Genomic DNA, 27,261 nt, shown 5'->3' with positions numbered 1-27,261 from the left:
TAATTGCAGTGCATATTGACTTCTTCAATTCTTATGACAAAAGTAAACTGGAAGCCACATGATTTAGTTAGTATCCAGTATTAGACTGTTGGATGTGTTGGCGAACTGCACATATGCAATTTATGGTATTTATCCTTTCCATTAAAATACTTAATAGTTCAAAACACTCTTTCCATAGTTGTCCACAAGGCTCATATACTTGGAGTACTAATTTATCTGGTGGCATAAACCAAAGCCTTGAACTTGTCTGGTTTTCTTTTGGGTGACTGCTCTAATGTTGCTGACGGCCATTCTCTTTTGCATTCCTGTAAAACCACTTAACGAGCTCTAGCTACTGATTTTTATCAGTTAACTGACTCAGCTTGGATTAATTTTTTTCCCTCTCTGCAAGAAGTGAGATTTTGTTCCACAGACAATAAAGGTCCAAAGAAATAAAGATACCCTCTTCAGGTTGGTGAATGCGTAGTAATTCCCATCAGTATTTTGTTGTCTGTTCAAGTGTTAGATTTTTAACTTCCTTAGCTATATGTACTTTTCTCTGCCAGAATGTTAGTCTTTGCACAACTAAGACACAGTTGAGTATCTGTTTGGTGAATAATTCTTTTCTTCCTTATGGTTAATTGCTGTGTGGGAATGTCCGTTCCCTTGCACTACCACCTTTGATACAAAAAGTACCCAGTGAAAATTGACTAGTTATGTAAAGACTATTCTGGCACAACTTTTCTAGTCTTTCATGTTGTAACTCTGTAGTAAACAGAAGAACTTTTGGTGATTGTGTCCTTCTTTGCTTGTAAGATCTGTGATTGTTTTTTAGGAGCTCCCAAAGTGTACCTGGTTTGGTGATGGCTAATAGCAATTAAGCCAGAACTATGCTTCTTTGTTACAGGGTGCTTTCATAAAGTGTTAAGTTGAAAGTAGGGTGGAATGGAATGACAGGGAAATGAAGAAGATGGCAGAAAAAACGAACTCTGAAATTCTGACATGATTTTATTTGTCAATCCTTGGTGTTACTTTGTTGCTCTCTGCTCTGCCTCTTAATCCCCATGCAAATTTGCCACTTAATCCTGATAAAACGTGCAGCATTTTTAAACTTGCATACTGTCATTGTTCAAAAGTTTATTTGCTATTCCTTAGACAAAATAAATAGCAAAAGGAATTGCATATTTTGCAAACTCGTAGGTATGATTTGCTAGACTTGGTTCGTTTGGCCCCAGTTCATTGTGATTTATGCATAACTCAAAGACAGAATGAATCCTGAGAATGAATTAAAAGCTGAAATCCATAACTACAGCCTGCTTGGCTTTCAAAACTTTTTGCCATAGTGTCTGTCATTTCATTACAATTATAGCATGCTGAATGTTCCTGCAGAAACCTGCCCAGCAAAACACTTTGCAGTTAAGAGGGCCAAATTTTCAAAGAACTTAATTTGTATCTGCAGGGATTCCTGCGCACGCTCTTGCTTACAGCTTCTTTTTCTCTAAACTTCGGTGAAGTGGCAGGCAGTCTGAAGATGAGTTCTGACAAGATTGTGCCCAGAAACTGGGAATATGCCCTGATTGGGTATAAGCCCAGTGCTGTGAATCAGAACACTTTTGAGTGTGTGGAACTGGTGTGCTACCTGTTCTTTCTATCCCCTTGCCTCTCTTCTTGAGCTTGTTCTCTGAAGCCTTTGAGAATGTGGTGGAGGTGTTACTAAGCTGTTCTTGGTGCTTATGTATTTTTTTTTCCGGTTTTGTAACGTTAAGTCCATCACTGCAGAAAACTGCAGAACCTGCCCGGCAAACTGTCCCTTACTGGTTAAGAGGCTGGATTCAAGGGAATACATCTCTTGTATTATACCTCCAGATTTTTTTCTTCTAAGACCCCAAATGTTTTTAATGGTAGATAACATGAAAAAAACACCACCCCAAATCTCAAAAAACTACAGCCTGTCTCTTCTCCTTTCTTCCCTAAAGCTGTTGGAAAAAGGAGCGCATAGGAAAAGCAATCAGTTCAGGACAGGTCTTTGGCTGCTGCTAGTGCCAGAGCTGCATTGGCTGTAGCAGGTCAAATTGAGAGTTCAGAAACTTGTTGGCTGGCACATTCTGCCTGTTGACTCAGATGCTCCATATGCTGTAATCCTTGAAACTCAGAAATATGATGAGAACTGTTGGCTTATTATATCTAGAAGACCAACAAACCGTGGGCAAGAGCCTGGTCACTGAGGAGCTCTGTTGGGCTCTGTGGAAAAGAAATTGCCACTTCCCCCCTTCAGATAATTATCCTTATTTCTTAGACTTAGAGAAGCCTTAACGGTAGTGGTAGAGGCACCAAGGGTTTGGAAAATGGAGAAATTCAGAGAGCTGTGGAGGTGGCGGGTAAGGTTGATGGGGGAGTTTGTTAATCTTTTCTAGCCCTTTCTGTTGTTCAGCCTCTGGGCAGCTTCCCTGGCTGCCTTTCCCTCTAGATGAGTTAGTTCTCTGTTAGCCAAACCCCATTCAAATGTGTTCCCCTTACTGAAAGGCTTGGATACCCCAGGCTGCACCACTACCAGCTCTGCTCCAGTTGTTTGCTGTGGAGGGATGTGGCTTCCTGAAGAAGAGCTAAAATGCTATGTAGAGTTTTGCCCAGCATCAGTGGAGATTGTCCAGGCAGAGGAATGCAAAGCTGTGAAAAGCTAGTTTATGGGCATAGACATAAAGTTGCTGCTATTGTGGTAACAACATAGGGTGGATTTTCCACTTGTTCCCTCTGTGTATTGCTTCACTGAAATATCACCACTTTCTCATTCATTCCATGCTTTCATTCGTTTCACCTGCTGCTTTTACTTGAAACCTAGGCACAATATAGATAGAAACTGCTTATCATCCAGACTGCCCCTTGTCTAAATCTTGACTTGCCTGTGCATGCCTGCTAGTCTTGATGAGACAGAAGCAGTTCCTGCAGCTGGGCAAGTTTGTGCTGCTTAGGCCAGGTTTGCAAACTGAGCAGGTGGTGTTCCCTCTGCCTTGTGCATGCCTGTGTTTTCTCTTGGTTGTTGTGTCCTCACAAGGCTTCGAAAATTTGGCCCTGACTGACCTTAAGTGTGGGGAACGGCCCACAGTAATGCAAGGTAAAGGAGGCTGGGCAATGCAGTGTCAGCAAAGAGAGCAATTTTAATTCCCATATATTAACAAAGAGCATTTTTATTACCAGCTTTGCCTGCTAAACTAGACCCTTAACATCTAACACTGTTTGTCTTTCTGTCCTCTGCTGTCAGGTTGTTAGTTTGTTCTTATAAAGAGATAAATAAAAGATATGTCTGAGGGAAATAGTGCACCTGGGGGTGTCATTTTACAAACTAATAAACTGATGTATGTGATATTTTGAATAACTTGCATCCTTTATCATTAAAATTTTGTGTTGTCTTCCTATATGTGTTTATCTTTGTTTGTTTAAAATTGGCAGTTGCTTTTTATTTGAATTTAAAATGTTGTTTTCTTTCCCCACTTGCAGTGTCCCCACCAACAAGACTAAGATATAATGTAGTCAGTCCTGACAGTGTACAGATCTCTTGGAAAGCCCCCAAAGGGCAATTCACTGGATATAAGCTTCTTGTCACTCCAAGTTCAGGTAAAACAAAAGTCTGTTTGTTCTTCTTAATGTGAAGGGACTGTCTTCCTAAGGCTCAGCAGCTTTTAAGAGGTTAGTGTCATTTTGCAGGACTAAGAAAGTGTGAGCAAGCTGTGTATAATGGGGTATTGGCTTGTCAACAGAAGAGAGAAATCAGTTTTACCAGGGGGTAAATCAGAGGCATAGAATGTGGGAATCAAATGCTTAAGGTAGTAGAAGTGGGTGGGTACGAATTTCATTTCGTATGTAGCCCTTGGGAATCGTCATTGATCATGTCATTGTCATTACCTTTCTTTCGGTGGGGAATCTATGAAGTATTCAAGGGAGAGCTGAAATAGGAATACTATTTCAGCCAAAGCTTTGAGCTGGATCTTCCTGAGCCTTCTCCCATAGTAAGCTCCCCACAGGAAAAAAAAAAAAAAAAAAAAAAGGAAAAAAAAAAATAAAAGCATCCAAACCAGCCCAAAACTGTTTAAAGGGCTTTTTGAATGAAAACTTAAAATGTAAAGCTAGGCAACAAAATGGCTGTGTAAGGCTATTTGTATAGAGGTACTCTTCTGTACCTGTATACATTTAAGCATACAGCTAAAATACATATTTGTATGCAATCTATATATATGCATATATATACATAGAAATTTTTAATATTTGTATTTATTCATAAGAATTTCCTTGTCCAAATGAAACGGGCAGAGGGTATTCAGAGATGTCGGTATGATGGGTTCAGAGCTGTCAGCCACTCACAGAGCAGTGTGGAAGCCTGTGGGTATGATGTTAGCAACTTTGACAGCTTTTTGTTTCTTTTTTTCTTAATGGTTTTGCTGGACAAATGTTTTTTAATTACATGCCATTACTATTATATTACATATATTATATTACATATTAATATGTATGTTATATTACATGCTAATTACTGTTATATGAGGCCCAGATACAAAGGCTGATTGACTGATCCCTTGAGTGTTTCTATCTAAAAAAATTGGTCCATGTCTTTGGTCAGGCTGCCTGAATTCTTGTTTTTATGGGATGAATCTGACTGGGCTGTATGGATACTTCCGAAGGTGGGAATGCTTGAGTAACTGTAGAGCTTGAGGTAGTCGTAAGTCATTACATTTACATGCTATAAGAAAAGCAAACAAAATTATGCATTTGTGTTTTTTTTTGTTCTTTTTTTTTTGTCTTTTCTCTTACAGGTGGAAAAACCAATCAATTAATTCTTCAAAACACTGCAACCAAAGCAATTATTCAAGGTCTTATTCCAGATCAAACCTATGCTCTTCAGATCATTGCATTCAGTGAAGACAAGGAGAGTAAACCAGCACAAGGCCAGTTCAGAAGTATGTGTCTTTATAATGATATTCAGAATTTATCAGATATTTAATGTAATTTATGAAACTGTAATGAAGTCAGATGCAAAGTGGGACAATGGAAAAACAATTCCTTCTGTGGTGGAAGGCTAATCACAGATTTTAATTGGTACATGTAGGGCTGGAGGCCTGAATTGATCTAGTCACTCTTGCATAGGAGGTTCTTGCTTTGGGCTATTTTTCTTTCTAGTGGTTTGAAATCACTTTATTTCCCCATTATGTTATGAAATTAGCCAGTGTCTCATGGAAAAGAATCTTCAGTGAGCAGAAACAAGAAGGAAAGTATCATATTCGGATAGTTGAAACATTTCCTTCCCTTTGTCCAACTTTTAATAAAAACATTCTTAGAGCAGTGCCAACTGATGACTAGTTGTTAGTTCAATGATACTATGAAAGGCTGAATTCTTACTGATCTTCAGATGTCAAATATGTTTATGAATTATGGTTAAAACTTTTTACATCTGACCTACACATACTCTCAATGTCTGTATCATAGTGATGTAATTGTCTTGATCTGCATCTTAAACAGCTCAGATCAATGAGATTAAAGAAGATTTGGCTGATAAAGACAAAAATGTGACAGTCTGGCAGTACAGTTGAAAGCCTACTGAATTCCCTTGGGATAATACTCCTCACTGTCATTGCTAAACTGCCTTTCTCTTAGAAACGTCACAAGATAAAATATGCTGACTACTTCATGTGGTATTTGTTAAAGTTTTTCTAGCTTTTCACCACTACAACTGTGTGTTTACTACTTTTAAGTTCTGTCTGGTTAGAAAACCCACAAACCCACAGATTATTGTAGCAATAAAGAGCAGGCCACATAAAGCTACACCGACTTCTATAATATGAAGCATTGCTGTTTTTTAAACTACCTCTATTCTTCAGGAGAATTAGAGCTTGCAACTTGATTTAAGAATAAAGGGTTATGTTCTATTTAGTATACTCTTCCTTAGCTGCAGCTGAAAACATGTAGTACTTGATGAGAATGCAGTTTCATTTGACAATAAGATGCCTTGCATAAATAAAATTAGATAACAGCATATATACAAATACTTCTGTTTTACTATCTTGTATTCTGTTCTTTTTCCCCTTCTCTGACAAGTGGCCACTAATTCTTGAGATGAAAAATGGTCAAACATATACAAAGCTTTGGGAATATCCTCTGGTTTAGTGCACTGGAAGTATGTTTAATGCTGCTGAGTTGCAGCTGATGTACTAAGAATTCTCAAGCCTACAAAAAAACTTTATTGTTGAAAAAGTATTCTTCTTTATATAGCTGGGTATACTTTCTTATCCTAGCTCTAGTATATTCTTACTTTAGTACACAGTAAGCAATTAACAAAGATCACTGGGGATTTTTTATTTTCCTTTTAAATTGAGGCAGTAGAAGTGCATTAGATAAGTTTTTTGTCTGTGTAAATAACGTGAGTAAAACTGGTGTCTTGTCCTTCCTGTGTGGTTTGAATTTTGACAGTTAGAAATGGCTTCCCCAAATCCAGAAATCTCCGTCAGGATGTGACCTTGTCTCCTATGAGCATTTTCAGACTTTGGTGTTGGTTCTCTGGAGAGAACAGCCCTAGCATTACAGGAGGCCATCAAGTGGCTCCATAGTTTGCTCTGAGCTTTTTCTCAAAGGAATAATGCTCTTTGAAGCCAAGGAATGATGTCCTTTTTGACTAGTAGTATTCTGGTAATTTGAGCTCATTTATTTTATTTGGAGTCTTGTTTAAATAAGAATTAAACCCAAACTTCTGAATAAGACCTGATGTCATCGTGGCATTATCTGTAACCCAGCTAATAACCAAGATCTGCCTTAGTAAAAGCTGATTCCTCAGCAAGCTTGTGGACCTGAATTTGCTTCTGAATCACTTTCAAAACCTAAATGTAGAGGTGATGTACAGGTACACATCCCGTGTTAGTAAGGAGAGAAGTTAAAAATTCTGTACCTTTTCACCGATTTCCTTACTTTTATACCTAGAGTGTAAGAGCTGTAGGTTCTGCAGCCACTAGTAAAGTCGCACTCAGATATCTGACAATGATTTGTTGTCTTCCTCTAGACCGTAGGATGGTCTTGTGGTTATATTTTGGGTTGGAATTTAGAGCACACTTAGGTGTTTCAGGTATTCCATATACTACTGGGTAAATTATTGAAATCCATTTGACTTTTGTCCACTTCCGTAAAACGGAATACTTGTATTGTCTATTTGATATCATATGTTTCAAGAGAGGTAACCTTCTTTCACCCTCTCACAGTGTTTTTTGAACAATGTAGAGTAGAGAAACTGATCCTGGCTAGACTCGGGTCCTGCTTGGATGAATGTCGGTCATAATCCAGCTTTACATGAACTAAAGATTTTAATTGGAGTAGAATTTTACTTTCTAAGAAAGATATTTATTTTTCATTCTTTTAAGCTGTTTCTGAGCATTGTAGGTGTCTGGGGCATTGTCACCAAGTTGACACTAAGGAAATTCTGAAAGGATTATTTATTTTCCTTATATGTGACTTTAGCAATGATTTTGCCAGAATCTTTCACACTGATTAGGATGATACTGGCTACTAATATATTAAAAATTTCTAATCAAGCTGGGTTCTGCTTGGCTGTTATGAGAGATTTGGGACATAAGAAGGGAGGTATCCCACCCTCTTGTGGGACAGGAAACTGTTGAAGGCTGAGCTTTGGAGCAACTTCGGTCACAGGGGAGTATTTGGTGCCCTGATCATAGATTTGGGCATGGGATCTAAGATGATTCTTTAAAGAGGATAATGTAACAGCTGGCTTATGTGCTTTTGTGTTGAATGACTTGGAGTGGAGTTCTGCAATGCTGGACTTTCCCCAGCTAGCTTTGCCAATTTTCTGGACTGTATTTCCAGTGCTGGATCTTGTCAGCGTGGGCTTAGGTGCTGACATCACTGTATTTGGACTCTCCTGTGTGAGGAGAGTCACTTTTGAGAACTTTAATGATGATAGGATGGGGAAAGATTCATTAAAAAGAATAAACCCAGAGGGAGGGAGGGAAAACCCAGTAACAGTCATTGTTACCTGAGCATATCACAAGTAGTTGCATGCAACTTTTTTATCTCTAAGAACAAAATTACATGCTTCTGACTGCACTGTTTCTAGTTTAATTGATTATTTTTCCCTGCTTTACTTTTCAGTTAAAGATATAGAGAGAAGAAAAGAAACAAGTAAATCCAAGGTGAAGGATCCAGAAAAAACAAATGCGAGTAAACCAGCTCCAGAAGGTCAGATCATAATACACATGACTTATGCGATAATCTGAAATAATCAGCTTTTTTAGTTAGCTTGGCCATTGCATAGATTTTTCTTCTGTCAGTACTTTAAATCTGGTTTCCAGGGTTAAGTTAAACAGAAGGGAAAAATAGGGATATTGGAGTGTTGCTACAACGGAGATACTGCTTTTAGTTCTGTGTTGTGCTTTACCACTTTGTACAGTAAGGACTAAGTAACACCACGAATAGCATAAAAGCATATTGCGTGTATTTCCCTACTTGGTGCACTTTGAGTAATGAAAGAATTGCATGTGCATATATATACATAATAATAATTTCATATCATCTTAGCTGCAAGGCTGACTTGCAGTATTAATTCCTATATAAGGTTGAATTTGTGGTACTGTATAATTAGACATTTAGTAACTTAATAACTTTGTCCTAATGTAGGTCATATGCATGAAAACATCTGAAGTATTTTGGGGGTTGGGGGAAAGGAGTTCACTTTGTCTTGTTGCAAGAAGCCAATATTCTGGTGAAATGCCTGTCGAGAAGTTTGTCTGGTATGGACAGTAAAATCTATTTCAAGCTTAATATATAACTCTATTTCCTGTTATTCCAACATTCAAATAGCATCTTCTTTATGAAGTAACCCCAACAGTAATTATTCCCTTCAGTGGTTATTTGTGATGTTCAGAACAAGCACAGACGAGAATAGCTTAATGACCTTAAATAGTCTCTCTGTGAATAAATTGGACAGTTTCAAAGATCCCATTTATCCCGCTCTTTTTAGCTCCATTCCCTACTAATGCAAGTATCAAAGACCCTCACCCAAAGCTCCTTGAAGCCCATGCAAATTTTTCTCACTTCAGTGGGTTTTTCTTCTTACCAGACATACTTGTGTCATGTTGTATTTATTAATGCTATACAAGTTTGTTTCCATACAGCATTTCTCAAGCCAAAGCACTCTTGAATTTGTCACACTGAGTGCATTGGGGAAAATGTTAGTAGTTATAACACTTAAAAAGGAAGTTATACCTGCTAGTGCATGATAGGGTAGTGGATAGGTGATCTTTCTTTCATGTCTAGAGGAATACTGAGTTGGAAGAAATGAGAGCACTAAAGAAGGAAAATGTGATTTGTCTCCTTAATGAAGGACAAAATATGAAGTGATAAAAGTTGAAGGAGGGAAAATTGAGCCTGTAATAGGAAAATGTTGATTAAATGCAGACAGAAAAGTGTCTGCCAGACTGTGGGAGACGATTTATGCTTTTTTACTGAGTAGGGGCAAAAATACAGTTGGCAAGAGGAGACTGGATCTGTAGCCTCTCCCTTTTTAGAATTCATGTTTACTTGTGAAGTCACGAGCTCAGTCACTTTCCTCCTCTCTGCACAATTTTTAGCCATCTAAACTTCTTTAGCTGTATTGGGTCAGTTTGTATCGGAGCAAAATGCACTTCCACTGGGACTTGTGAAAAGCCATTGCCTTACACTTACAGTAGCAGGTTTTACTAGAAAACTGGGGTACATGTTTGAACAAAAGGCAAAACTTACCAACTTATCAGCAAAACTGACCAACAAGAAAACCCGTTATGTTAATTTTTATGAATTTGTGATTTTGTTCAACCCTATTCCCAACCCAGCTATATTTTAATGTAAAGTAATAGACTTCTTTCCCGCTGTCTAGCTATTACATATTTCTTCCCTTTGCACAGTATAATGATTATTCAGAGTGATGGAGATTCCAACTGAATGACTTCAGTGGGAGTAGAGTGAGAGTCCAAGCAAAAATGTTGTGCAGAAATAACAGCATCAGCAAAAAAGTGCATAGCTGGGATAGAAGTGAATTAGAACTGATTCACAGAGAGTAATGGTATCAAAACTTTCCTAGTTTAACATGCAAAGACCATTCTACCTCAACTTGATATTGGAGTAAAAAAAAGTAAAGAAGAGTCTGTGAAAGAAATGGATTAAAGATACAAGATCAGAATCTTATGGTGAAACCATGAAGAATAACTTGATGTTCTGCAGATGTTTGACAGGAAATTATTTGAGTATGACCAAATGAATTCAGGCCAGCAGCTAATTGCTTTCATAACAATTTAGTATTTGGCTAACTTTGATGAATTTAATAGCAACCCTGATAGATTCTGTGGCTGTGTTTCATCCTTGATCAAGTTGGTAAGACCTCGAGATTTAAGAGTACAAAAGAAATTATTAGGTAGTATAATAACTTACCTGAAAACAAGAGCAATGTTGGCCCACAAAAAAAATAAAATTGAAACAATTGGTGTTGACAGTGGTTGTGGCTTCTGCTCTTGTCCTGGCTGAAAGAACAAAGAAAGCGTATTTTACTGTTTCTGCAAGTATCATAGTCAAGTTTTCATGTAAGGAGGTACCTTCTGTGAACATGTGCCCCACTTGTTACAGGAGGATGTTTATATAGGAAGAAACGAGTGTCTTTGCAAGCCTTAGAAAGGCAAAGATCATCAGTTTTGTTCCTACGCATGGAGAATTGTCAGATTTCACATTTAGTAGGCCAGAAAATCCAAAATCAGTTTTGGGGCAAAACTAATAAAGCACAGCAATATGCGTATTTAAAACATGTATGTAAAATATGTATGAAACAGCATATGGTCTCTGTCAGTAATTCAAGGTCCAGTTTGTGTATTACGATAAATCACATATCCTGCTGATTTTCCTGAAAGGCACACAGCTATAAAGATTTGTTGTTTATAAATACTTAGCTAATGCACTTTCTGTAGGCTCACATAATAAAAGCCAGAAATTTCACTTTCAATTTCACTGGGACAAAGATTTCACCATAACTCTTCTACTCATAGAAAACAGCTCTTTGCTAAGAAATACAAGATGAGTATCTGTATTAATGATTCCAGATGGTTTTGAAGCTTCTCACTCTTACTTTCGTCTGTGGTTTGGAGAACTGATTCTGCAGTTCTGTCTGTTGTTTGATTATCAACTCTCTGAGGCTCTAGGTAGTGCTGGGAAGTCTGGATGTCTTCTCTTAACTTTCCAAATCTACCTTTTTCTTTTGTCCTTAAATTGGATTGTATTTGGGTTTTGCTCTGTCTTTGTGGAACTCTTGTCAGTGGCTCCGTGTGACTTGCTAGTAATTTTTCCAGCAGCTTCAGTAACCTAGATTAAAATTTTCCATCTATTTTGTCCTGCCCATTCAAGTAGCTTGAAAAGATTTACTTCTTTCTTTCCTGCTCTAAGTACTGTGCTCTTATCTCAAACAAGCCTTTGGGGTATACCCAGTAATGTCATTGTGCCAAATTAATTCAGGTTTAATGTCTAGCACTCATCCATCAAATGTTCACTTTATATTTGATTTCCAGAAACCTTCTCCAGCTCTGCAAAACCACTTTCAAGTCTTGAATCTTCTTTCTTATATTTTTTCAGAACCTGTCAGTTTTCAGCTTAGTGATTTATCACTGCTGTGCACACTCATATTAATGTCAGAAGCCTTTTCTCTTTCTGTTGAGATAAAGCTCACAGACTCAGCTTCTTTCAACATGCAGATATTTGAGTACTTGTCCCGTGGCACTTCTCCAACTCCCTCATGTACAAAGCTCTTTTCTGCACAGTGACAGGGGTTAATACATTCTGTCCCTTCTCAGATGTTTTACAGTTTCTCAGATAGCTTCTATGAGGGATTCTCTGATTTAATCCCTTTGGGGAGGGGAGAATCACAGTGTTTTGACTATATTCCGTGACAAATATGCAACTATATCCTTTCACTGCTGAGTATTTCTCTGTGTCTGAAATGTTTTTAGCCACACATTTGAATAAAACCAACAAAACATTGAGGGTCAGTTTTATTTTCTTGCTTGTGGACTTTATCTGGGGGGGTTTTAGTTGAGAGATTTGGTGGCTTAGCCTAGGATAGCAGCCAGACTCCCACCTAGCTGTTTCCTCACTCCCCTCCCCAGCAGGACAGGAGAGGAAGGAGAAAGAACAGTAATGAAAAAGCTCATGGGTTGAGGCAAAGATGGGGAGACTGCTTGCCAGTTACCATGGTGAGCAAACAGAGTCAGCTGGGGGAAAATTTACTTAATTTATGGCCAATTAAGGTAATTTTAACAGAATGCCAATGTGGGCAGTGAAAACAAAAAGGCAAACATTAAAGCAACAGTTTTCCTCTCTGCTTTCACAAACTCAACTTGACACCTTCCCTTCTCCCAGACTCCTCCCTTGTTATCGCTGCAGGTTACGCTCAGTGCAAGTCCACTCGGAGAGGAAGCAAACAGTGCAAAAAAGGGTATTGAGGAGTTATTTCTCTCTACCATTCTTCTCTTCCAGTGTGTGTTCTCCAAAGGCTGCAGGGAATACCTGCTCCACCATGGAGCACCTCCTCATCCGAGGGTTCCCTCTGCTGTGTCTCACTCTTCTCCCCTCACGCCCCACTTCTCTACCTGGTATTTTCTGCCCTTTCTGGAATATGTCTTCCCAGAGGTGTTGCCAGCTGTGCACAGGCACAGGTCAGCCCCAGGCCTCTTCTCAAAAGACCGCCTTTCCATCTCCCCTGCTGCCAAACCTGGGCACAGACACCCAACATAAGAGGTGCTCTAGTAACACTTTACTAGAGTGAAGCATTTGCACAGTCTTAAACATGTCATGTGCAGAAATTCCCTTATGCAAGTCTCAGATCAGGATGATTTACAACAGCATCAAGCACGTATGAACCAGATTTCTCTTCTGAATCAAGTTTTTACAGGATAAGCCTCCTACAGACTGTACACAGTTAAAATGATGAGCTGTAAGCTTCCATAAAAGATTACGTGATTTATGTACAGTGTAACGTAACAGTTACTTTCTCATCATAAGGTGCATGTAATGTAGTAATTTAGTAAGTATAACTTGTTAGGGAGGTCAGAGATCTTCACTGCACAGTACAGAACATGCTGCTTAGTTCAGCCTTCCCAAATTAGAGCTGTCTTTCATCCCTGGAGAAAGTCCATTAGGGGCAGGTGTGGGTTTTTACCAATTCTTATGAAGATCTAGTGACATGTGACCTAGTTAAAAAGCCTGGGAGAACTCCAGCCTTTGAAATCCTTTAGATGCTCTTTCCTGATGGAGCCACCTTTACCACGTCAGGAATGAAACTGTCAGAATATTACCAGATCTGCCTGGGCCAATGTGGGACCTGAGAAAAGGGGTATTGCCCCTTAGTTCCTGTCCAAATGGAGTATGCAGGTAGAAGCTCTAGGACAAATCAACTGACAACAAAAGCTAGATCTGCATTTATCATTGTGGAAGACTGAGACAAGCGTGTAGAAACTTAGGAAAGAAAATCTGTAGCTAATCTGTTGGGTCATGGGTATAGAAAGGACGAATGAAAGAATTAAGCACTGGCTGAGTGAAAAATAATATAGAAATCATAGTGCACCTCAGCAATAGGAAAGAACTGCAGAAGGTGTTTTAATGAGCTGTGTAATGCCATACCTTGGCTTCCACTAAGTAAAATAGAAAGATGTAGATGCCAGGTTATATTATCTGTATTATGTAGCTAATACAACATAAATAATGTTAAAAAACATTGAATAGTGACTTCATGTGTCTTGACTGATATGTCTGCATTTGTATATTAAGTTAAATATAAAAGCTTCTGAGGAAGAGGTAAGAAAGACCCATAAGGATAAACAAATATTTCCTTTGAAAGAATTTAACATTGCTAGTGATACTGCTAGTATAGTGATATGCTAATATAGTGATATACTATAGTATAGTTATATGCTATTATGCATACAGATGTGTATACATGCAAGTTATAGACCTACATACACGTGCAAGTACATGCAAGTGGAGAGTGGCTGCTCATTCTGGGTTCCTCTGATATATGTCCCATTCTCTTCTATTTCACTACTCAGCGCTGCACAGAGATTTTGGTTGTATTGGTTGTATATTTCAAGTTTTTAGTACTTTCAGGGTTTAGTATCATAAAGTCTCCTGGAAAGAGCCCTGAAGCCATCTGTCATGTGGTGCTTAACCTGCGAAGTATTAACAGGAAGAAGTATGCCTGCAGTTTCTGCAGTTTCTTTCAGGTGGGTGTGCTCTGCCAGTGCTCTACATCATGCAGAAACAGTATCTCTTTGGTGGTGGATCTTTTGTACCTTTTCTTGTGAGCCTAACTTTTAGCTTCCTGGTCTATGTCTAGAAAATAGGGGGAGTTTTCAGGTGCCTGTAGAAACTGTGTAGACATATCCAAAATGATTCTGTTTTGCAGTAAGATAGTTTTTATTTTGACTTCCCAATGTATTTTACATTATTACTGATATAATTATTTATTTCTACAGCCTTTCAAAGTAAGTGTTTCCGAATGATCCTTTTCTAAATATTTGTTCTTGCAGTGCTATTTACATTATCAGATAATGCAAAAGGCATATAAATCCTCAAAGTAAGATGGTATGCATATCGGAGATTTCTATTATAACAACTTTTGCAAGTGAGGCTACGTCAGTCTTCTGATAGTGATAGAAATGAAAGGGGCAGTAAACTTGAAAAATACACTGGTTTGCTTTCTTCTTCCGATACTGCCATCATCTTTGAGGCAAATAAGCTTTGACATTCACTCTGCAGCTGTCAAATTGCGCTATTTAAGCAGAGTAGGAAAAAATCCAGGGAGGTACATCAAAATACCATTCAGCAGAAGAGACTAATTATCTAATTTATTAACTTGTCTGTTTAGTTAGTGTCAGATGCTTCAGTAAGTATTACCAGACAGTGTGAAATGAATGCTATGAGGTATTTGACTAAACCACAGGAATTAATACCTTCTGAACTTCTGCTTTGTTGGCCATGTTTCATAGTTTTACTCACTTCATCCTGGCTAATGTAACTGCAAATACTGGGTTTAGTCATGACCTTTTTTATTATTTATTTATTTATTTATTGCTGAACTCCTCTCCTCCGGAAATCATTACCTCTGTCTTTACAAAGCCTATAATTGGCCTTACTAACAGTGTTTCCCTGAGCTTTATGAAGGGCACTTTAACTCCTGTGATATGAGCCAGCAGAAGAAGGAGATCATAACTATGTTGCGTGGGCATTACTGCCCAATGCCATTCTTTTCTTTTGAAACAATCCTTATCTTCTCAGCCCTTGCACATTAATCTGCTTCTGCGGTCTGAGGATAAAACAAAGTTTATTGGGAAGTACTTGGCTCTTCCACTACCAATATGATTTCTTTTTTGTCTTGTGTTAGGGATCACTGAATCCTGTGCCCACTAGAAGCATGCAGACTTGCCCCAGCTCCGTGACCCCAGTCTATAAAACTGTGAGCTTTGTACATTATAAATTTCATTGTTAGTCATTGGAGGACTTAACAGGAGGACTCCAGTGCAAGGAAGCTCTTGGGTCAAATCCCCTTTACTGTCCGGAAAGTTTAGCTCATTGTACTGTGGATGACCAACACTTATTCCAGGAGTTCATCATATCAATTTCTCTGGAGGACATAGATAAGCTTTTGTATCCTTTGACAACTATTTGCAACTTTGGATTTCCTTTTGGAATGACAATATTTTATGGACCTGGCCAGGATCCTTCAGCAGACTCCTGCTTCCTGCCTCCCACAACTGGAAAACATGATAGGAATTATCAGCACTGATCTGGACACAATTCTTAAATGCTTTTCCCTTGCCATTGTTTTGGTAGTTGCTTTGGGAAAAAACAAGCCAGATACATTTAGATATTGCAGCGTTTACATCTGCCATCTGGCCCAACTAAATAGCCATTAGTTTACTTGCAAGTGTGTTGGAATTATCTGAATAAGAGAGAAATATGTTCTTGAGAGAAAGCAAGCTTGAAAGTGAAGACCTAAAAGTGGCTATGAAGGCTGGAATTGGGAAAGGGTTTACTTTGAGTAGTGCACTTTGATCCTGACAGAAGAAGTCCCTGATTGAAGTTAGATCAGGGAAGAGAGAGAAACCCAGAGAGAGAGAGAGATTGGGAGTACGAAAACATTGATCTTAACATACAGAAGGTCTCCTATATCTTGTAACTGCCTTGTCTGTTTCAGACATCTCTAATACCTTAGCCTGGTTTGAGATTAAGAATTAACATGGAGGTTGCTGGATACCTTCTTCAATTTGGGTATGCCAGACAAACTCTTGCTTTGTTCAGAAAATGGAAAGTTTGGCATTAGAAATTACAGCTAATCTCCATTCTTACTCAAGGATTCCACTTATCTTCTGGCTCCTCCTTTTTGTAGGAGGAGCTGCTTTTCTTCTATCTGCCAGTATATTAACATCATATACATGGTTGTGATTGTGTATTACCTCTCATCCTTTCATTCAGCGTTTCACACCAGGCAGAAACTGGTGATTGGATAAATTGGCTTTCTGTTATCCACAGTCTCCACCCCATCCCCCTGTAGGAACTCTCTTTGAATGCATCTGATTCACTGAAAAGTAGACATAGTGTTGACATAGATATCTAGATAATTTGTAGCTCAAGGGAAAAACTTCACAACACCCCACTTCCCCCCAAAAAGCACACTTTATAGCTCTTTACTCTCTCAGAGTAGAAAAAAAACCTCAGCCTATCTTTGACCTAAAGGTAAGTTTCAATTTTGTCATAAAGCAGTCCAGCTCTTAATATCAGAACTGCTCATGTTCATAACACTTGAGTTATGTCTGTTCTCCTATCACTGTGTAGTAAATAGGTATAATGCTTGGTAAATCAACCATTACCAGCTGAAAACCTCCTGTCTAGGCTCTTTTTTTTTTTTTCCTTTGGTAGCTTTCCATAAGGCACTGAGCTTTTCTTGTGCAATCTGCTCTTAGCTAAAGTGGGAGACTGCTATTCACATTCTTGACGACTGATTAATAGAAGCTCAGCTGAATGAAGGGTCTTTCATTCAATTCAGACTCTTTTTTCATCTCTTCAAGTCATTAGCTCTTGGGCATCCACCCAATACACAGTGCGCTGGCATGGGTGGATTCTGCTGGCAGCAAGACACTTACCTTAGTCAGATTCAGGGTCTGTGTTGACATGCTTTGTTATTGAAATACTTTCATTACTGCCATGCTGAGACACTACTTAACAGTTCTTCATCATCTGGCCTTACATCTTCTCGTAATTTGAAGTCTGTAGGCTTGCTCTTGGCTACGTATATTCTAGGCAAATATCTCAGTATATCATGAGTGATGCTTGTCTTTGGTAGAATTAGCAGTTTTTAAAGTTTGTATGGCAACCTTGAAGGGAGAATCAAAAAATCTTTTCAGAATTGTTAGTAGACAGATACATTAATAAACACTGAAGTGCAAGACCAAGACCTTTTTGTAAGAAGGCCATGATCATAAAGGATTTATATATTCATTTGCAAATTTATAATGGATTTGCATTCTAGTTGTTTTGAATACCCTGATGAACAAGTTGCATTGTTTTGTGGTCTGGACAGCAAAATGGGAGATTAAGGTTAACATTTTGGTATCTCTTCTCAGGGACTGTGTTCCTTGAGGTGACCTTGTCTTGAATACAACTAGAAGGTGCTGAATCTTTTGCTTTTCAACTGTCTGCTGTACAAGTTCACTTTCAAGGCTGTTCCTTACACTAAGAGAGGGGAGTCTAGTTTCACAGTCTTGTTCATCTGATACTAACACTGCTGCGCAACATCAAGCAGGAGCTTGTACTGAGGGGAGATTATTTCAGGGTCATTTCCACCCTTACTGTGCAATCTGAGGTCTTCATGTTCTGTGTGGAGTTGCTGTGGACTCTAGTTCTGGGCTGTCTCATGGTCAGCACCCTTTGCCTGATGCCTTGTGTGCTGAGTAGGCCTTGGTGGTATAGCTGTGCTATGCCCCTTCGTTAAAAAACACGCTAGTTAGTAGCTGAAACAGAACTTACCTGGCTGATTTTTCCGTGTTTTCCACATTGAAAGTATTCTCACCTGTCTAGTATGCCTGTACTGATCATACTAGTCTGTCTGCGTATAATGAGGGAGTCCCGTTTCCTTACCTGGGTTTTCCTTGTTGGGTTTTGTGTGTGTCTGTCTCATGAAGCGTTTGTTTGGCTCATTATTCCCCAGTACGTGGAGCCATGGTACTCTCGTAAGAGTACGCTCTCCTGGAATTCTCAGAGTAGTTTCTCTTGGGAGCCCGATTGATGCCTGAGTGTAGTCAGTCTCCTTGTAGGCAGGAAAGTTGGAAGTAAATGTTAGTCTCAGGAGGGTCTTGCTTGGTTTTGGTTTGTTTATATGGTTAAAAATGTGTGGTAAAATTTCTGGTCTTTCACACTGATCTTTCTAGTAAGTATGGTAAAGGAATGAAAACTTTGAATTGTGAGCATAAAGGTGATAGCTCCTTCAAAAAGACAGAATTGGCTGTGGCTTGTGAAATACCACTCATCTCATCTCTTGTCTCCCTACACTGTATCTTTCCTCTCCACACCCTCAAGACCTTGCAAACTCAACATCCAAGTTTAGCTCAATACCTAGGGGGCAAGGAAGTCAAACAGTGGCAGATGTTTCTTCCTCAGAGCTTCGTAATATTTAGTGGGGTTTTCATTCTCCAAGAAGTAGTAACAAAGCATTAGTTGCAAGCAATAACGATGCATATGTTTCAGTTTGGTTGAGACACTTCTATGGCTTTGATGGCAGTCCTGTTTAGCTATACCTTAAAAAAAGAAAATGACACTCAGAAGCTCCTTTTTTGTCTCAATGGGATCACACGCCCTTTGCCAGCCTTGCAACCGTTAGTACTTTATTAATCTGGGAATAGAAAACAGCTGGTGGGAGGGAAACCCTAAAACTGGTGTAATAGAATGTAATTATGAAAAAAATTCTTATTTATTGGAAAAAATGAGCAAGAACAACGGAACAATTATATATTAAATAGTGAACATTTTTTCTTTGGAAAAAAAAAGATCTGTTGAGCTCCATAGGACTATCTTAATAAATTTTTATCTGGTTGCCCTCTCTCTGCTTTTCAGGCATCAGGGTAGTTTAACTATAGGTATGTATGTTGAAATACATGGTTTTAGTTTAGCCAGTGTTTTCATTTTGATTATGGCTATCGTAAATAGCTAAGTTGATACTTGACAAACTAAAAATAAGCCCGGATGTCTAAGAAGAGTCTGTACCTTGTGACAGACCCCTCCTTGGGTTTTGACAGTTCCCATAACAGCTGTATGCTTTGGGTAGCAGCCAGTAATTTGTCTAGGTTAATTAAAATGATTGTCTTTTCCTCAGTGTGAATTTTAAATTCACTCTTACAGATTTAGAATTTGCCCTTGTTTTTGGAAGACCTTCTAAAAAACATTTTATATAATGTAGTCATTAAAGTCTTATTGCTTGCTATGCAGAGATTTTCTGTTAAATCAGATTAGTATTTTTCTCATATGTCTGCAAGTTAAAGATTAGAAATTAGCCTTCCTATGTAGAGTGAAATTGTTAAGGAAATCCCTGTGCTGAAGCCTTTAGGATAAGGTTCTACATTTGGTATTTGTTTTACTTTTTAAAAGTGCAGTTGCATTTAGAGGTAAGACTTGTCATTTTGTTTTAAAGTTTTTTGAAACACTGTAAAGTGAAGTAGCTATAAATGGCACTGAATGGAAGAAAGTATTCTTTCACTGAATGGAAGAAAGAATTATTTTGAGATTTGTCATTAGTCCTTCTGTGGTTTAAAAATTTAACTGTCTGCTGTATATGATATTGCATAACTGATGTGCCTATATGCATTGTTTATCTGTCTAGCTGAATGATAGTGTAAGTACATGATCAAAGAAATAATAAGTGAATCAAAGAGACTGGAATCTTGGACAGGAATAAATATTGCAGGCTTGAAGACAAGGGTGTAATCTACCTGAGGGGAAAAATAGATAAGATGGCTATTTAGTCATTAGTTCATCATGGGAACTAATTAGTGGATGAGAAGAATTTGAAAGTCTATGAACTAGAGGAAAAGAAAATCAAAAAGTTATCTTGAATGCTTAGTTAGGAAAAGACATGTGTGGTATGTTTATTGCTGCTTAGCCCCTGATCAATACTTCAATACAGTGCAGTGGCACAGACTTTTGGCATTCTTCTTTTAAATTGCTCATTGAGACTTAACCAGACAACCTCAAAATTAAATCCTCTGAGGAAGACACCACTGGCTGGAAAACAGCTTTGCAGAAAAGGTCTTGAGGTGGACAACAGGTTGACTGGGAGCCAGTAATGTGCCTGTGTAAAAAAGGCCGACAGCTTTCTGGGCTCCGTTAGGTAGAAAGTTGTCAGCAGGTCGAGGGAGGTGATCCTTCCTCTCTGCTCAGCCCTGGTGAAACCCCATGTGAAGCTCTGTGTACAGTGCTGGGCTGATTTCCCAGTAGAAGACAGACATGGACAGGCTGGAGTGAGTCCAGTGAAGGGCCATGAATATGATTAATTAATATGAATGTGATTAAGGGCTTGGAGCATCTTTCGTAAGAATAGAGGCTGAGACAGCTGGACTGTTCAGACTGGAGTACAGAAGGTTCAAGGGATATTTGTAAAAATACACATTGAAAGGAGTAAAGAAGGCAGAGACTCTTCTTAGTGGTGTTCAGTCGAAGAACAAGAGGCAGTGGACACAAACTGAAATAACTGTAAATTCCATTTAATCAAAGAATTAATTTAATCGAAGAATTTTTTTACTGTGAGGTGGTCAAACACTAAAGAAGGTTACTGTGTTACAGGGCCTCCCATGTTTGGAGATGCTTTAACCTGACTGGACACAGGCAGAGCCATCTGCTGGAGTTACCCTCGCTTTGAGCAGGGCAGTTTCACAAGGCAGTCTCAATGGTCCCTTCCCACCTCTCTGTGATTCTGGGAGTTAGAGATTCTTCAGAATCACTTCTGATTCTGAAGATGTTCACTTGGACATCTCTGCTAATGAGACAGCGGAAGAACCGCTAAATTCGAGAGAGCACAAATTCCATCCCAAGCTTTTGTGGATTGACACAACATCCAAAATTAGTGACGCTTCTGAAGATCACTGTGTATCTGTATTTCTATATATAAACATATATATTGGTCACATTATGATAATATCATTTCAAGAAATTCTTAAAGGTATTATAGTGACTTGAATTTGAAAGTCTTCTGTACTGTACCTATACTGCACCATCTTTTTTTTTCTTCTGTTCACATGGGCCACAACATCCTATGTACCTGGTTCTACAGAATCACAGAACGGTTTGAGTTGGAATGATTGGGAAGGGACCTTCAAGGTAATGTAGTTCCAACCCCCTGACGCAGGCAAGGACACCTTCCACTAGACCAGGTTGCTCAAAGCCCCATCCAACCTGGCCTTGAGCACTTCTAGGGATGGGGCATATATATGTAATGCTGATCTCTAATGTAACAGTGTTGTAGCAGTTTCAATTCAGCTTCAACTGATGCTTAATTAGTTCTATATTAATGATTTTCATAGATACACGCTTGTTTGGTATTACTTAACCTGTTGTTAAAGTGACAACTTAGTTGCAAGCTCAGGCACAGACCAGCTCTTTATCATGGCTTAGAGGGATTTATACATATCGCTTAATGTTGAGGGTTTCTGAGTGCCAGTTCTGTCCGCAGTCCCCTGATCTCCAGCCTTCTAGATAGCCAGAGAAAACTGTTTCAGGGATTTCATACTTCACTACAGCAAAGGGAAAAATAATCCTTTTAAATTCTGGTGTATTTGTTACATAGCAATGGTGGATGAATATGACCATATTAGTAAAAAATTATAGTTCTCTGCCTTGAAAAGTAATTCAGATTTTGAGACAGCTGTTTCATGTAAAATGTTCCTGCACTCAGATCAGAACTGAAAGCAAAAAGAAGTAGAGCATATCACTGTAATCTGCAGAAGTGTTTCTTAGGTTTCACAGGAGGGTTGTGGACCATCTTCAGTGTAAATCATTATGGCTAAATGGACACAGTATCTTGCCATATTGAACTTCAGTTTCAGGAAAGATTTCATCAGTATGCTTTGTTCCATCTTGACATGTTGCCTGTTGGAAGAGAAATATAAATAAATATTCTGAACTCTCCATTTAAATGAAAGGGGATTTTTAAACATATTTTTCTATTAAGGTACACAGACCTAAAGAGTTTAGTGTTGTTATTTGGGAAACTGCTGTAGGCTTCAGGTGCTTCCATGTTACCAACCTGCAGTGGTCTGCCAGAAAGCACACTTTCATAATTACCTTTTATGTTTATCCTGTCTGTCAAGTAAATTAAAAAGTTCAGATGAGGAAGAAAGTCCTAAAAGTTTTTCTAAGCTAGCGATTACTTGCTGCAGAAGTACAACTGTTTGAGTATGTATGGAAAACACTCACGGTCAAATGTGACATTATTAGGCACAACAGATTCAGTAAATCTTAATATTCCAACTCCTCCAAATAACAAATTTGTAGGCCTGTCAGCTGGGCTATGTTGGTTTCCTGGAGCAGAGCAAAGTGCCTGGGAAAGGGCTGGCTGCTTTATTTTATTTGTTGTTTTTTTTTCCTAGGGAGTGGGGACACACTTCTAACCTCATTGGGCTGCTCTTTCAACCTAATGATGTTCCAGCATTTGAGTCCTTCAAACTCAGGCTTGGTTGGATATAGTTCAAAGAAAAGCAGTTATGTTGTATGCATTTGCCTGGTCCGTAGCCTGACATATGGGATGTGTTAAACTGAGGTCTAAGTGCAATGGTGATATCACCAGCACAGTGCAATAATATCAATGTCAGAAGCATGCACTAGCGAGTTGCTGCATTTTGGAGCTGAACGCTGTCTCACGTCCCTGTTTTTTTTTTAACTCCTTTTTACAAGTGACATTTTGCTGATGTAGATTTATATTGCCCTTGTCCCCAGTGGTGCTTCTGCTCAGCTGTGGTGCTGTCAATCACTGTGGAGGACTGACTTTTCTCTGTCATTCATGCTTTATTCACAAGGTATTTTTCACACACTTCTGTCATCAAGCTTCTTGACTTTTGTACTTTGCTACCCCATGAGCAAGTTTTCTATTCATACTGTATTATTACTGACCTCTACTTGAACTTTGTTCCTCTCCTTCCCCATATATTATTTGACTTTTCCACTGTGACAAGGAGTAAGAAAGGAAATGACACATTGCAGACTCAAAGAATTATAGTCTTTACTTTTAGCAGAAGTGTGTGTTTTGGCTCTTGAAAATGAGAACAGAGTTTCATACTGAGGGGAGGCAAAATATCGTATGTATTTCTGCAAAATGTATCAGAACTGCATGCAAATTGAACTGGTTCTTCTAAGGCACTAAGAACTCCCGAATGGTAGTGCCTGTATTTACTGCTTCTCCTTTTGCCTTTCAAAGAGCTTCTGATAGATCCAAGAGTCAAAGAACCACTACTCTAGTCTAAAAATCATAGTTTTGCATTTGTTTCTAGGAAAGGCTTTCAGTTTTTTTTTTTTTTTGTCAAACTTCTGATTTTTAATACTACTCACTTGGTCACTGAATGCACATGTGAAACAACAGCAACAGGTTGAAAATGCAGCCATAGGGAGGCGGCCAGTGTGTACAGAAGCTTGCAGACCCTGCTTTGTTCTTTGTATTCCCTGTACTGCCAGAGCTTCACCCAGTCTCCCCTCTGCAGTCCATTCCCTTCAATGGGATGCCTGAAGGACCACATTTTGAAGGCCTCATTAACTCTCCCTCTATCCCAGAAAGTTCTAGCTGGATTTTTTTCCCCAGTATTGTCATCATTGTCTTCACAACTCTGACATGGGTCTTGATAGTGTGATAGCACTTGCATACTAAAATTGCAAGCAAATGCATCACCTTTAATGTCTGAGGGCTTGAGGGATCAAAGGCAGGAAACTTCATTTGGCAGATGCAAAGTTCTTTCAGTGCTTGTTATTCTTTGAAACCAAAAGTCTTGATGATGATATGACTGTTGGCAATGATGAAGCAATTTTTTTGCAAACATCTTGTCCTAGTACATTGATGGTAGCCTTTAGTTGTATGCTGATGTCTTTGAAGGTGAAATTTTGACATGCAAAAATGAGCAGATGAAGCCACTTCCTCCACATTTAGCTTTCTGGCAGAGTGACAAGTTCCTTCTGCCAAATAATGCCAGGAAGGTTGTAGATTTGTTATAGAAAGTCCATTGATTTTTTGCTTTCTCCCCATCAAATTCCTCCTCCCATTGTAGATGGATGCACTGAAGACAATTGCTGGTGTAAAATATATGTCTTTTTCTGGCTTTAGAATTTTTGCAATTCTGTCATTTTCTCTAACCTAACATTGCAGGCTCTGTTATTATTTGTGGTGGAATGCAGCACTTGAAGTAGAATAATGCTATCTCTATAACATTAGAAAACATTATACAAAATTAGATAACTGGTCTCCTCCCTATAGCCATGCTCTCAAAACTTGTGAGTACTGTATAAATCATAGGAAAGTGTATCACTACTGTTTTCTTGATGACTGAGTACAAGGGGAATATGCAAAACCTGATCACAGTATTTGAAACGTCTAGTGGGCTAAAACACTGAGTGTTGGAACCTTTCTTTATATGGAATTATATACTAGCATAATCCTTTGAGAAATGTTTTCAGAAAATTGCCTACTGAAGTTACGTTAGATAGTTGTAACATTTAAAATGAACTTCAAACCTTACATGAGTTCATGACCATGTATGGTTGTGTGGAAAGATTACTGAAAAAGACATTTGCTAGAACTGGTAATGGAAACTGGCTAATCTCAGTGGGGTACGTGAATTATTTGCTACACACTGTGTCTTATAGACTAACCTTAGGGTGATGTGGTGTTTGTGTTCCTATCAGGTATTAAAGATTTCTATGCAGCATGTTATTCTGTTTAATATCTCACTGTTGTTTATTCCATTTTAGGGAACTTTCTACAATTCTATTAAGTACAACAAGGAGAAAACATAAGCAAATAGTGGGTGTACAGAAGTAACAAACCCTAAATGTTTTATGCAGAAAAGACTCAACAAGTATCTCCTATCTACGAAGAATGAATCAGATTTTCCCATTCTGTGAGATTGCAGTACAATCTTGGATCAAATCACACATGCTTTTTAAAGAAACAAATAATTGAATGATAATATTTGCACTGACCTGATGATGTGGAAATAAAATATTGAAAGGAATGCTGTTATTGTTTTCTTTATTCTTTGGGTTTCGCTTCACCAAATGGATTTAACTAAAAGCAATTAAAAGTTTTATTCACAAAGCCATCACTACAGGATTAAAGAAGCCTTATGGGTAAAACTTTCTGATATGAAATGAGTAAGATTTAAGGTGTTAACTGGCTTTCATAGTAGTATAAAATTTTAGAAGTAGAGAAGGAAAATGCAGCCGCACAAATCCTGTTATCCTCATTGGGCTATATGATTAACAGCTGGGATCATACTGAGAAGGTACATCTGTGCTATATATTACAGCTGCTTGGATGGGAGTCAGGGGTCCAGTTCTATCATTGTTAGTGGTGTTGAGTAGTGTTTTACTTTGCCAGTAGTTCTTTTGAAGCTTAAGAAGCTGATCATGACCAGTGTGAGGATGGCACAATGGAAAACAAATAGTGCAAGTAATGCGATATGACCAACAGGAAGTTTATTTGGCAAAGATGTTTAAAACATTAATTTTGCCATGACCAGTAAGTTCCTATTTAATCACAAACCAGATTCCAGTCTTGCTGAAATCAAGGGAAGTTTTCCTGTTGACTTCAGTGATATAAAGATGTGGACCTCTTTTGGATTCATCTTCCAATTTAAGATAATTTTTCTAATGCTTTCTAAATGTTCCCCAGTGTTTATACATTAAAATGTATTGCCAATTCAAATAGCATTGTCTTGTACTGTAAAAACTAAAATAAAATATTTGGTTTGGCATCTTTGTAAGTGGAATTTTTGTCATGTGTTTAGAACTTATTCCACACTGCTAGCCGCACGTAGGAAATGTTCCCTGCTCTTCTAAAAACAGTTATACTACACGTTTAAGAGATTAACTGTAACTTCATGGATTGGGTTTCTTGCTTAGTGGATTTATGCTATACTACGAATGTAACCCAGAATTATTACCAATCATTTGAATTCCTTCTGTACATCAAATTGTTTTTGCTTGTGAGACTATAATTTTGTCTTTAGTGAAAAGGTGGTCATTAATATATTGTGTTAAAGTTTTAAGTTGCTAACCATGTGGTTTATTCCTTCTCTATAACAGGAGAGCCGCTTGTGATCTAACGTCAGCACCTTTTGGTTATTTCTGATTGAATTACTTCCTTTATTTGCTGAGCATCTCTGCTCAAGATCAGTTTGTTTCTAACAGTGTACTTTGTGATTCTTGTTAGTCTCTTTGGATGTTGGTATCCTTTGTTAACGAATTTATGCAGTGGATCCTGGAAAGAATGATGATAAAAATTGGGTTCAGCTTACTTCACTAATCTGCAGGTTTTTTACTGTATTGAGGGATGTTATTTTTAATTCTAAATGGTTTGTGATGCATGGTACCTTTTCTACTAACATGCTTTGCTTTGACTTCCCTAATTCCATCTTTATTCTATAGTCAGACTGGTGGAGTATCTGTTATTTTTATACTTCGAATATAAATTTTTGTTTAGTATACCCATGTAACATCACTCATTTTTTTCCCACCCTACAATATGAATCCACTGTTTCAGCAACCTTACCTTTACAGTCATGCAGCTGCTTCTACGGGATATGGCAATTCCATCTAAGGTTATCGAAAGGTCTTCCTTTGTCTTCCTGTCATTTTCCCAAACTGAACACTTCTCAATTTCTTAGGAATCTGTATCCCTAAAAAACTTTCTCGTTGTCTTATCTTGCAGTTTGTATCTAATCTTGACTCCCATATCCTCTGATTTCCCTGTTGGTTAGCTAAACCTTAGAGACTATCAATATGCATCTCTGTTAATTCTTATTCTGTTCCTTTTTTTTCACTTTTGTATTTTGTGTACTTTTCCATATATGTGTAAGACTAAATCCTCATGTGGTGCTAATTCTCATAGAGGTTGTGAACTTGAATCCGAGGTCTTTGCTTTTTACCTTTGCTGTGTTGACTGCTTCCTAAGGTTTAATTCAGTTTATTCAGATGTATATG

At 38.3% G+C, this 27,261-nt stretch overlaps 1 protein-coding gene across 3 annotated transcripts in view; it reads left to right on the top strand.

The window, feature by feature from the left end:
- Window positions 1–27,261, top strand: part of COL14A1 (collagen type XIV alpha 1 chain) — a 117,301-nt gene that overhangs the window by 6,105 nt on the left and 83,935 nt on the right. For all 3 annotated transcript variants that reach the window (XM_061447802.1, XM_061447803.1, XM_061447805.1), the window contains 3 exons: window positions 3,475–3,591; window positions 4,785–4,928; window positions 8,119–8,205. In XM_061447802.1, the coding sequence (XP_061303786.1) occupies window positions 3,475–3,591; window positions 4,785–4,928; window positions 8,119–8,205 (348 nt within the window). The remainder of the gene's footprint in view (window positions 1–3,474; window positions 3,592–4,784; window positions 4,929–8,118; window positions 8,206–27,261) is intronic.

This window comes from Pezoporus flaviventris, unplaced genomic scaffold (genome assembly GCF_033815535.1).
Source record: "Pezoporus flaviventris isolate CSIRO_AGI_PZ_B2104156 unplaced genomic scaffold, CSIRO_AGI_Pfla_v1 ptg000007l, whole genome shotgun sequence".
Lineage (NCBI taxonomy): Eukaryota > Metazoa > Chordata > Aves > Psittaciformes > Psittacidae > Pezoporus > Pezoporus flaviventris.
The sequence above is the reverse complement of the archived record's forward strand: the minus strand, read 5'-3'. Positions and strand labels throughout refer to the sequence as shown.